The sequence below is a fragment of the Pristis pectinata genome, chromosome 10 (genome assembly GCF_009764475.1).
Source record: "Pristis pectinata isolate sPriPec2 chromosome 10, sPriPec2.1.pri, whole genome shotgun sequence".
Taxonomy (NCBI): domain Eukaryota; kingdom Metazoa; phylum Chordata; class Chondrichthyes; order Rhinopristiformes; family Pristidae; genus Pristis; species Pristis pectinata.
This window is the reverse complement of record NC_067414.1, coordinates 7,134,121-7,146,215: the sequence shown is the minus strand read 5'-3', so window position 1 is coordinate 7,146,215 and position 12,095 is coordinate 7,134,121. Positions and strand designations below refer to the sequence as shown.

The window sequence follows — 12,095 nt, the reverse complement described above, 5'->3', positions numbered from 1 at the left end:
TGTTGTAATCTTCAGCACTGCACTGCTCTTCTCCACAGTCCATGGATGTACTACTAAATGACAGTGGGTTAGTAAGTTTGCTGATGATACAAAGGTTAGTGGTGTTATGGATAGTGTCGAAGGTTGCTGTAGATACCCTGGGAATCCAGAGACGGTTCAACAACTTTTGATTCGATATTCCCTTCCCTATACGAAAAGGGCTGAAATATGAATGACCCTTCATCCCTGGCCAACAAAGGCTACTTGGACACTGCTCGTGTGAATTCACTGGCGTTCCAAGGCCGCTGTCTCCACCGGAAGCAGTGTGAGCAGATTGTGCCTGGTGTCATTTGGAGATGAACTGATCACAGGTCCAGGTAAGCAAAAGGTTCTGAGCACTAGATGGAAAATCCCCAGTAGATATTTATTTATGCATGTACATCGAAACATGGAAGAGAGGGATAGAGTAGAGAGGCACCTTTGTTGTGACCTTGCACCTTATTGCACTGCACTTTCTCTGTAGCTGTGACACTTTACTCTGTACTGTTATTGTTTTTACCTGTACTACCTCAATGCACTCTGTACTAATTCAATGTAACTGCACTGTGTAATGAATTGATCTCTGCGATCGGTATGCAAGACAAGTTTTTCACTGTACCTCAGTACAAGTGACAATAATAAACCAATTCCAATACCAATACCAAATACTTGGGACCTGGTGATCACGGTTGGTACTACTGGCAGCAATATGCTCGTGCATTTGCTCTGAATTAAACACTGCAGGTAAAGTGTGGATGTGTATCTTACTTTGCAAGAACAGGCTGTAAAGTTTGCAAAACCCCAGCAAAGGAATAACAGGACTTCATAAGCGGAGAGAGAAGAGGCTGCAGATGTTAGGATCTGGAGCAACACACGACAATGCTGGAGGAACTCAGCGGGTCAGGCAGCAGCTGTGGAGGGAGATGGAGATGACATTTCGGGTCGAGACCCTTTCTCTTGACTGGACTTCATAAATATTGGTTAAAGTTAACCAAAAGTCAACAACTATGTTATTGGAATATATAAGCACAATTGACAATAAACTATTGTTTTGCATTAGTTGACTTTGTATTAAGCAACCATCAAAACTACCAAAAGAATAAATGTTCTCCAAAGACAAACTGCAGAACCCAGCAACACTGATCAGTGTGGTAAATGCAAAGTTTACATACATATAATAGAGCCGTAACTTACAGTAAATTAAGTACTACTCACCGTGTCGAGATTCCAGAACATCTGAGGTAAATTTTTCAAATCACACCAAGTGACACGGTGACTTAGAAAAATTAATTTCAAAACATTTGCTTCCTTCATAGATATTTACAAAGTTGATGTTTATTAGCCAAAAATATTATTGACTGTTTTAACACCTAACAAATGTATTAAACAGGCACCTCCACATATTCCAAACTCAAGACCACAGTTAACAAAACAACAAAGAGAGTAAGCAATTTAATTAGTTAAATGAAAATGTAGCAGGGAGTGGCTGAGATCCATAACAATCACTGTTCAGAAACCACTCAAGCTTTATGTCCAGAGTCTACCTCAACAGAGGCCACAGCTAACTGTCACCCTGACAACAGTGAGATTTCCCAGTTCCCGCTGAAAATAAATTAAACTGGAAAGTGACCTTCTTCCTTGAAGGACTAATGCCAAATTTTATTTGTCAGTGGTTAAGAATGGTCGGCAAAAAGCCTTCGTTTATTGTAAAGACAAATCATAAACTTTCTTGTGCAATATGTGACGAGAAAAATAAAATCAAAACAGGGTTCACGCCTTACAAAACCATTCACAACTGTTGAAAAATTCCAGTTGAAAGAAAACACAGTGCATGAGAGTAACATATAGAAGGGGTTACACTAATTAGAAGTAACCGTATAAAGCGTTAATCACACCATATTTGGTGCAGATATCATTCATTCAGCAGGTCGTGGCTTAGAAGTTACACAAGCCTGCAAGTTTGAACACGTGTAGTGTTTCTCTGTACCATCCCCTTACGGAAAAATAAAACACCGTACCTATCGTTAACAAGACCAGCCGGTGAGCGCATTGCCCTTATCGTAACGAGCGATTCATCTTATAACAAAGGGAGGAGAGGGCTGGGGTAAAAAGGCACAAGTAAGTAACTGAAGACAGAATGTGGGTGATTCAGGAAAGTAAGAACTGATTTCTACGGCTATTAAAAATGTGTACTGTAGCTCAATATTCATGAACCTGTATTACCATTATTAAACTCGCTATACACAAAATGTAAAATTTACACAATCCAAGCTGCCAAACTGTATAAAAAGTATCAAATTTCACATAAAACTGTACAATTATTTTTCAGCAGGTCCACACACCCCCAAAAATATACTTTTTAAAAAAAAATGCATTCACCCTGTGTATAACAAAATTATATGCAAGAATTTCTAAATTCTATACAGTAGTGCATCTACCTAGATAAAAAAAAAAGATGATTTTTTTTGGAAAATCATGATTAAATTGTGCAGAATGCTTTTGGACTGATTGGTGCAATCACTGTGGGGAAACAAGGCACTTTCTTCCAGGTTGCAGTTGGTTTAAACCTTGGTGACATGAGGAGACAATGATCAGTGTAAGAACAGAGTGGAACAGTTCCAAGGATGGGTTGACATGACTGTTTACAGAGTCAGGGAAACACACGAGGTGAGAGCTTGAGGTAAGACTCTATACAGAAGTGGTTAATCTTTGAGTGGCATTATTGACCTCATTCTTGTTGGAGTCCAGTTCTTTAGCAGCATTCATCTCGTTCCTCAAGTTCTCCGCTGTCTTTTTCAAGGTTTTCAGTTCCCCAGGGTGTGGAGTGGCCCTCCGTAGCAGAGTACCCTAGAGAGAAAGCAGAAAGTAAGTAAACAGCACAGGTGCTTAACAATCTCTTACCACAATTCCATGGTCCCATTGAAGGACATCCAACTGTATCGTCATCAAGCAATAAGAAGAAAATTTCTAAGATAGGGACATGTTTGGCACAGCTTTGTGGGCCGAAGGGCCTAAATTGTGCTGTAGGTTTTCTATTTTCTATGTTCTATGTTTATTGTCACCATAGAAAGCATCCTATCCGGACGCATCACGGCTTGGTATGGCAACTGCTCTGCCCATGGCCGCAAGAAACTGCAGAGCGTTGTGGACACAGCCCAGTACATCATGGAAACCAGCCTCCCCTCCATGGAGTCTGTCTACACTTCTCGCTGCCTTGGTGAAGCAGCCAGCATAATCAAAGACCCCATCCACCCTGAACATTCTCTCTTCTCCCCTCTCCCATCAGGCAGAAGATACAAAAGCCTGAAAGCACGTACCACCAGGCTCAAGGACAGCTTCTATCCCACTGTTATAAGACTATTGAATGGCCCCCTAGTACTATAAGATTGACTCTTGACCTTACAATCTACCTCCTTATGAACTTGCACCTTATTGTCTGCCTGCACTGCACTTTCTCTGCAACTGTAACACCTTATTCTGTTATTGTTTTACCTTGTATTACCTCAATGCACTGTTGTAATGAATTGATCTGGACGATCGGTATGCAAGACAAGTTTTTCACTGTACCTCGGTATATGTGACAATAATAAACCAATTTACCAATTTGCCACAGGTGGCTGTTCATAGTTTTTTAAATTTAATGCATTTCAAAAGATGTACTTCCATCAGAAAGTCATTTTGTTTTTGTTAATAAAACTCGGTCATTTTCTAAGATATACAGTACATTGATATATGTTACTAATGAAGTTCCTCCACAAGGATTTCTCCAAATGATATACTATTCCAAAGCATTTTAATATTTAAAAAATCATATTTTCAAATAAATTCACATTATTAACAAATCTAAGAATTCTAATACCTCATCCCTTTTAGTCATTCTCCACCGTTAACATCAGCAGAGGATATCCCCTGCAGCAGTGTGAACCTGCCACAGGCCAACAGAATGTTTCTTCAGTGGGAATCACTGTTTTCATACTTCACTGGTATACACCATCCATTGTTGGACTGTTGCTGCTGAGCTAACACCTCCCAGTTGGCTAGGACTTCCATGGTGGTCCATCTTGTTTCAATTTAGCTAATGACAAGTTGATGAGCACTTGGCTGCCATGACAGAGAAAGCTGTGGGCTGGGAAATGGCATTAGTACAGATGGCTACTTGATGGACATATGGGAGGAAGGGCCTGTTTACAAACTGAGTGACTTTATTAAGATATATATAAAAGGATGCAAGAATATGAGACCTAGCCATAAGTTGACAGCACCAAAAATAATTAGGGCAGGTGCATGTGAATTTTTAACAGCATGACAACGACTTAATTACCATCGAACAATCTATCACCAAATTCTTACTTTGTTGTATGTCTTCTATCACAGTTAAAAAAAAATTACTATTACTTTTTCTTTGTCTTTTACTATTCCTCAATCCCACTTTCACTTCCCACAATCACTCAGCATCTTTAATATATCAGTCAGGGCGTTGAATACAGAGGTTGGGAGGATATGTTGCGATTGTACAAGATGTTGGTGAGGCCACATTTGGAGTATTGTGCTCAGTTTTGGTTGCCCTGTTGTAGGAAGGATGTGATTAAATTCGAAAGAGTGCAGGAAAGAGCACGGTAGTGTAGCGGTTAGCGTGACGCTATTACAGCGCCAGTGACCCGGGACCAATTCCCGCTGCTGTCTGTAAAGAGTTTGTGTGTTCTCCCCGTGTCTGCGTGGGTTTCCTCCGGGTGCTCCGGTTTCCTCCCACATTCCAAAGACGTACGGGTTAGGAAGTTGTGGGCATGCTATGTTGGTGCCAGAAGCATGGCGACACTTGCGGGCTGCCCCCAGAACACTCTACGCAAAAGATGCATTACACTGTGTGTTTCGATGTACATGTGACTAATAAAGATATCTTAAAATCTTAAAAGAGATTTATGAAGATATTGCCAGGACTGGAAGGAGATGTTGCCAGGACTGGAGGGAGACAGGCTGGGCCTTTACTCCTTAGAGTGTAGGAGAATGAGGGGTGATCTCATCGAGGTATATAAGATCACGAGGGGCATAGATAGGGTGAGCCACAACAAATTCCGCAGATGCTGGAATCTGGAGTAATACACAACAAGTGCTGGAGGAACTCAGCAGGTCAGGCAGCATCCATAGAGGTACAAAAAGTGCTGGATGAACTAGTTGGAGGAACAACACCTCATATTCCATCTTGGGATTCTCCAACCTGATGGCCTCAACATCGATTTCTCTAACTTCCTGTAACCCCTCCCCTTCTTTTTCTCCGCCCCCCCCCCCCCCCCCCCCCCACTCCTTTGTCCTCCCTTATTCCTGTGGCTCCCTTCCCCCTGCCCATCTCCTCTCGTCCCCTCCTCCATCCTTTATTCCATGGTCCACTGCCCTCTCCTACCGGATTCCTCCTTCTTCAGCTCTTTGCCTCTTCTACCCGTCACCTCTCAGCTCATTACACCTTCTCCCCCTCCCCCACCCACCTAGCTTCCCCCTCTCACCTGGACTCACCTGTCCCCTGCCTGCGTGTGCTCCTCCCCCTCCCCCCACCTTCTTATTCTGGCTTCTGCCCTCTTCCTTTCCAGTCCTGATGAAGGGTCTCGGCCCGAAGTGTCGACTGTTTATTTCCCGCCATGGATGCTGCCCGACCCGCTGAGTTCCTCCAGCACTCTTTGTAGATTGGGTGAGCGGTCTTTTTTCCAGGGTTGGGGAATTGAAAACTAGAGGACACAGTTTTAAGGTTAGAGGTAAAAGGTTTAATATGAACCTGAGGGGCAACTTTTTTTTAACACAGTTGATGGTAGATATGAGACAGGTACATTAGATACCTTGAAGAAGTATGTGGACAGGTGTAAGGATGAGGGAAATGGGGCAAGTGCTGGGAAATGGGATTAGCTTGAAGATACATCTTGGTCGGCACGGACAGGTATGGGCTGAAGGACCTTCTTCCGAGCTGTGCAACTCTATGGCTGTAAAATGTTGTGACTTATAATCTTCGCTTTGCTCATCTCAGTGAGAACTTTTCTGCTAAGCGGAAGAGTAACCATTGCTTAAACTGCCCAAGGGTGCCATGGATTCCATGCAGAAGACACGCTGTAAAGGATCTTAACCTCACACAAGAAGCAATATTTTTGCTGCCGGTTGCAGAGTGATGCAGGGGCAACACAGTGGCGCAGCGGGTAGGGCCGCCGCCTCAGAGCCCCCAGAGACCCAGGTTCGATCCCGACCTCCGGTGCTGTCTGTGTGGAGTTTGCACATTCTCCCTGTGACCGAGTGGGTTTCCCCCGGGTGGGTCCGGTTTCCTCCCACTCTAGCAAGTTGGTGGGTTAATTGGCCACTGTAAAGTGTGCCGAGTGTGTAGGTGAATGGTAGAATCTGGGGGGGGGGGGGGGGGGGGGGGGGGGGGGGGGGGGGGGGGGGGGGGTGGATTTGATGGGAATGTGGGGAGAATAAAATGGGTTTGGGGTGGGAACTGTGCAGATGGGTGCTTGATGGTCAGCACAGACTCGGTGGGCCAAAGGGCCTGTTTCAACACAGCAAAAACACCAACAATTATAGAAAATTATAGAAAATACACACTGCGGCAGTAATTCTGTTAATCTACATCACAAAATTGCAGCTTTGTTTTTCTCTGTGACTCCATCAGATGCAATTCTAAATCATTTAATGGCAGGATTCTTGGTAGTGTGGAGGAGCAGAGGGATCTGGTGGTCCATATCCACAGATCCCTGAAAGTTGCCTCACAGAGAAAGCTTATGGGATGTTAGCATTCATAAGTCGTGGGATCGAGTTGAAGAGCCGCGAGGTAATGATGCAGCTTTACAGAACTCTGGTTGGACCACACTTAGAGTACTGTGTCCAGTTCTGGTCGCCTCATTATAGGAAGGATGTGGAAGCTTTGGAAAGGGGGCAGAGGAGATTTACCAGGATGCTGCCTGGTTTAGAGAGTATGCATTATGAGGAGAGACTAAGGGAGCTAGGGCTTTACTCTTTGGAGAGAAGGAGGATGAGGGGAGACATGATACAGGTGTACAAAATATTAAGAGGAATAGATAGAGTAGACAGCCAGGGCCCGTTCCCCAGGCCACCAATGCTCAATACAAGAGGTCATGGCTTTAAAGTAATGGGTGGGAAGTTCAAGGCAGATATCAGGAAAAGGATTTTTTACCCAGAGAGTGGCTGGAGCATGCATTGCGCCGCCTGGGGCAGTGGTGGAGGCAGGTACATTGGTCAAATTCAAGAGATTACTAGATAAGCATATGGAGGAATTTAAAATAGGGGGATATGTGGGAGGAAGGGGTTAGATAGTCTTAGGCGAGGTTTAAAGGTCGGCACAACATTGTGGGCCGAAGGGCCTGTATTGTGCTGTACTGTTCTATGTTCTATGTTTAATTTCACAGACTTGAAAATACTCTTTAGTATTAAGGACGTTGACACGTTTGACTCACTGACTGCAAGCTTTGTTCTGTCGATCAAGCAGATGTAGAACAATAAGTAATTTGTAATCACTCTGGCATGAGCTGTGCTGGATTTCAAGACGCTAGACAGAACACACACTTCTTTCTTAAATAAAAGTTAACTCATCTGCCTGTCACTGAATTCACTGACCCCTCGCCAAAATTAACATTTGGCGAGGGGTCAGTTAAAAATTAACGTCTTTCACATTTATATTCTGTTCAGTTATCAGGCCCAATGCACCAATGTTTACGATTTATGTCCTTGTCTCGGTACATCTAAATGTTTAAACCAATTGTATACCAAACTAACAGAGATATCAATTTTTGCTTAGTGGGTTATAATTACAAAATAGCAAGAACTGGTTTACTGGATTTTCAAAATTAATTTATTCCAGCAACAAACAATCTGCTGGAGGAACTCAGCAGGTCGAGCAGCATCTGTGGGGGGAAAAGGAAATGTCAACGTTGCTTCAGGACTGAGAGGGGAGAGGGGAGATGGCCGGTATGAAGAGGGGAGGGGGTGCAGTGAGACGGGGGGGGGGGGGGGGGGGCCCAAGGTGATTGGTGGACTGAGGAGGGGTGAAAGATGACGGGCAGGTAGGGGAGAGGGGAGCAGGGGTGGAGTTGTGAGACAGCGGCAGGTGAATGATAGATGGAGGCAGACAGAGAGACAGAGAAAAGACAGGGGAGGGGGAAGGTTGGAGACGGCTGCTGGACGGAGAGAAGCAGGAACACAAGGGGCTATCAGTGCTGGACTCTGTTAAGGAGGTGAGAATGGGAACCATTAGGGGAGAGGTGTATGGCAGTTGGGACCAGAACCAGATGGCGGTGGGGGGGTGGGAAGTCTGTGGGTGAACTGTGTGTGTCGTGGGCGGATGGAACCAGGAGGGGGAGGGGGACGAAGATGGGTGATGGGGGAGGGGGAGCTGGGGGTGCTTATTTATTTAGTCACTGGCAAGACCAGCATTTATTACCCCTCCTTAAATGCCCCTTGAGGGGGTGCTTGTTGAATCATTTTAAGCATATGCCATGTTAATGGAACCAGAGTCGCATTGGCCAATTTCCTCCCCTGAAGCACATTATCGAACAACTTGGGTTTTTGCCATAAGAAGGCAGTTGTTGTGATTATCGTTACTAAGACGAGCTGTTTTATCAAATTCCAAATGTTTAACCAAGTTCAAAGTTCTCAGCTGTCAATGTGGGATTTGAACTTGGGTCTCGAAGAAGCTGGTACATGGATTACTAACCCGGTAACTTATCTGCCTCACCACCACTGTACGATTGCACAAGGCAACTCGGACAGCAACGCTGTCCACTCTTGTTGGCTGGTTGGTGTTACATTGGGGAGCTGGAGTCCGAACCTTCTCTCCTCTGGAGCATTCTCACACAGAAGAAATCTCTACAGATGCTGGAAACCGGGAACAAAACAGAACGGGTTTGAAATGTTCAGCGGGTCAGGCAGCAGCTGCGAAGAAAGAAATTACCTTTTCTTCGTCGTCATCCTCGTCCTGATCATCTAGGAAGCGTATCGCACTGACTCGGTTCATGGCACGTTCATTCCACATTTCATCAGAGACGTCATTCACCAAACTCTCCAGAGCAGCACAGCGTGGTAAATTATCTGCTAAAACCAGTTTAACACTGTTAAACAGCTCCACAAATTAACATTTAAAAGCTTACAACATTTACATGTAAATGAACATCCACTGCACCTATTAAAATTAATAGCTGCACTTTTAAAAGAGACAATTCTATATTCAAGGACATTTTATACTGTATTCTTTTCACATTTTCTTTATGTAGACAATGATAAGAAAATGGATGATTAAATTTAAATTTCTCTCAAATGTTACGTTGCTGCTGAATATTCTCTTTCAGAATTGATTTGCTGCAGTCTCCATTTGTACAAGTAATAATAGATTTCCAAACAGATTATGATCCTGCATCTTCCAAATTAGTCCCAGAAACTCCTGTCACTGCTGCTCTACCATCATCCCCGCTAGGGTCCCCTTCCAATCAACTTTTGCTAGCTCCTCTCTCATGCCTCTGTAGTTACCTTTTGTTATGAGCCAGGTTGCTATTTGGTGAATGTCCCTTTAAGGTACCTGGACAGTAGAGTAATTGTGTGTGTGTGTGCTGTTATCTACAAGACAGCAAGATTATAACAGCGTGCTTGCTGTTTTGCACAGAGAGTCGGAGAGAGAGAGAGAGAGAGAGAGGGACTAATGGTCTCTGTATCGATGGATGAAGAACAATAGCTGTGACTGTCACTACAATCCATGTGTGAATTTTTGGAGCAATCTGTAGACTCCACTCTGTCGTTAACCTATAGTGGAAAATAGGTATTTCTGTGGGCAGCCACATATCGAATGCCTTTGGGGTGGCAGATACTTCGGAACAAAGCAATGGAGATCATCGGAGATTGAGGTGTTGTATGGGTTCCATCGTGGAACAGGTGGATTTCATAATTTCTCTCTACAGTCTCTCTACATTTTCTCTTCAGTCAACGGTGATTTTGCAAAAGCCTTTGCTCAGGTTCTACCTTATGACTTGCTGAACTGAACTTTGAGAACTATTCCTTGACTTGGGGCTTGGGAATTTGCCACACACACATACTTTGAGTTTAGTTTTAGGGTTAATGTTTAATATCTAACGTTTTCATTTTTCTTACTATTACAAGTAGTTATTAATAAAATAGTTTCTAACACTTGGACATAGCTCGTTGTGTTTCCATTGCTGCTGGTACGTAATACTTTACTCAACCGTAATACCAATACATCTGATTTTAGTTTCTCCCTCTCAAGCTGCAGGGTGAATTCCATCATATTATGATCACTGCCTCCTAAGGGCTCCTTTACTGTAAGCTCCCTAATCAAATCTGCTTCATTGCACAACACCAAATCCAGAATTGCCTTTTCCCTAGTGGGCTCGACCACAAGCTGCTCTAAAAAGCCACCTAGTAGGCATTCTACAAATTCCTTCTCTTGGAATCCAGTGTCAACCTGATTTTCCCAACCTACCTGCATATTGAAATCCTCCATAACCACCGTAACATTGCCCTTTTTACATGCCTTTTCTATCTCCTGTTGTAATTTGTACCCCACATCCTGGCTACTATTCGGAGGCCTGTATATAATTCCCATCGGGGTCGTTTTACCCTTGGAGTTTCTTAACTCTACCCATAAGGATTCTACATCTTCTGATCCTATGTCACTACTTACGATTTGATTTCATTTATAACCAACAGAGCCACCCCACCCCCTCTGCCCACCTGCCTGATTAGACAGGATGCAGAGTTGGATGAAAAGTGGCAGATGAAGCTCAATCCGGAGAAGTGTGAAGTGATACACTTTGGGAGAACGAACTTGGAGGCAGAGTACAAGGTTAACGGCAGGATTCTTAGCAGTGTGGAGGAAGAGAGGGATCTTGGGGTCCAAGTCCATAGATCCCTCAAGGTTGCTGCGCAAGTTGATAGGGTGGTTAAGAAGGCGTACAGTGTGCTGGCCTTCATTAGTTGGGCGACTGAGTTCAAGAGGCGTGAGGTAATGTTGCAGATCTATAGAACTCTGGTTAGACCACACTTGGAGTATTGTGTTCAGTTCTGCTCAGACCTGCTCAGACTTTTTCCCAGGGCGTCAGTGGTAACACGAGGGGACATAATTTTAAGGTGGCTGGAGGAAGGTATAAGGGGGATGTCAGGGGTAAGTTTTTTACACAGAGAGTGGTGGGTGCATGGAACGCACTGCCGGCAGAGGTTGTGGGGGCAGATACATTAGGGACATTTAAGAGACTCTTAGATAGACACATAGAGAAATGGGGGGGGGGGCTATGTGGGAGGGAAGGGTTAGGTAGATGTTAGAGCAGGATATAATGTCGGCACAACATTGTGGACCGAAGGGTCTGTACTGTGCTGTAGTGTTCTATGTTCTATGGCTTTTCTCTTTGGAGCGACGCAGGATGAGAGGTGACTTGATAGAGGTGTATAAGGTTATGAGGGGCACAGATAGAGTGGACAGCCAGTACCTTTTCCCCAGGGTGGCAATGGCCAATACCAGAGGACATCCGTTTAAGGTGAGAGGAGGAAAGTTTAGGGGAGATGTCAGAGGTAGGGACTTTACACAGAGGGTGGTGGGTGCCTGGAATGCACTGCCAGGGGTGATGGTAGAGGCTGATACAATAGGGACATTTAAAAGACTCTTAGATAGGCAGATGGACGTAAGAAAAATGGAGGGTTATGGGCTGTGTAGGAGGGAAAGGTTAGATTGATCATGGAGTAGGTTTATATAGGTCAGCACAACATCGAGGGCCCGTACTGTGCTGTACTGTTCCATATATACTGTGCTTTGAGAGGTTGGTCATGGCACACATCAACTCTAGCCTACCAGGCAACCTGGACCCATTGTAATTCGCTTATCGGTGAAACAGGTCTACAGCGGATGCCATCTCCCTGGCTCTACACTCAGCTCTGGAGCATCTGGACAGTAAAGACACCTACGTTAGACTATTGTTTATTGACTACAGCTCTGCCTTCAATACAATAATCCCAAATAAGCTTGTCACCAAACTCTGAGACCTAGGACTCAACACCTCCCTCTGTAGCTGGATCCTTGACTTTCTAACAAA

General features: G+C 44.3%; 1 protein-coding gene across 2 annotated transcripts in view; it reads right to left on the bottom strand.

Moving 5' to 3' along the window:
• Nucleotides 1–1,331: 1,331 nt before the first annotated feature.
• lrrc1 (leucine rich repeat containing 1) overlaps nt 1,332–12,095 on the bottom strand; it is a 179,536-nt gene continuing 168,772 nt past the window's right edge. The window contains exons 14-15 of one of the 2 annotated variants that reach the window (XM_052024396.1): nt 8,957–9,093; nt 1,332–2,865 (exon numbers count right to left, since the gene is read on the bottom strand). In XM_052024396.1, coding sequence (XP_051880356.1) covers nt 2,707–2,865; nt 8,957–9,093 — 296 coding nt within the window. In that variant the 3' untranslated portion in view covers nt 1,332–2,706. Of the gene's footprint in view, nt 2,866–8,956; nt 9,097–12,095 lie in introns of both variants that reach the window. The other variant, XM_052024395.1, reaches the window with a different exon arrangement.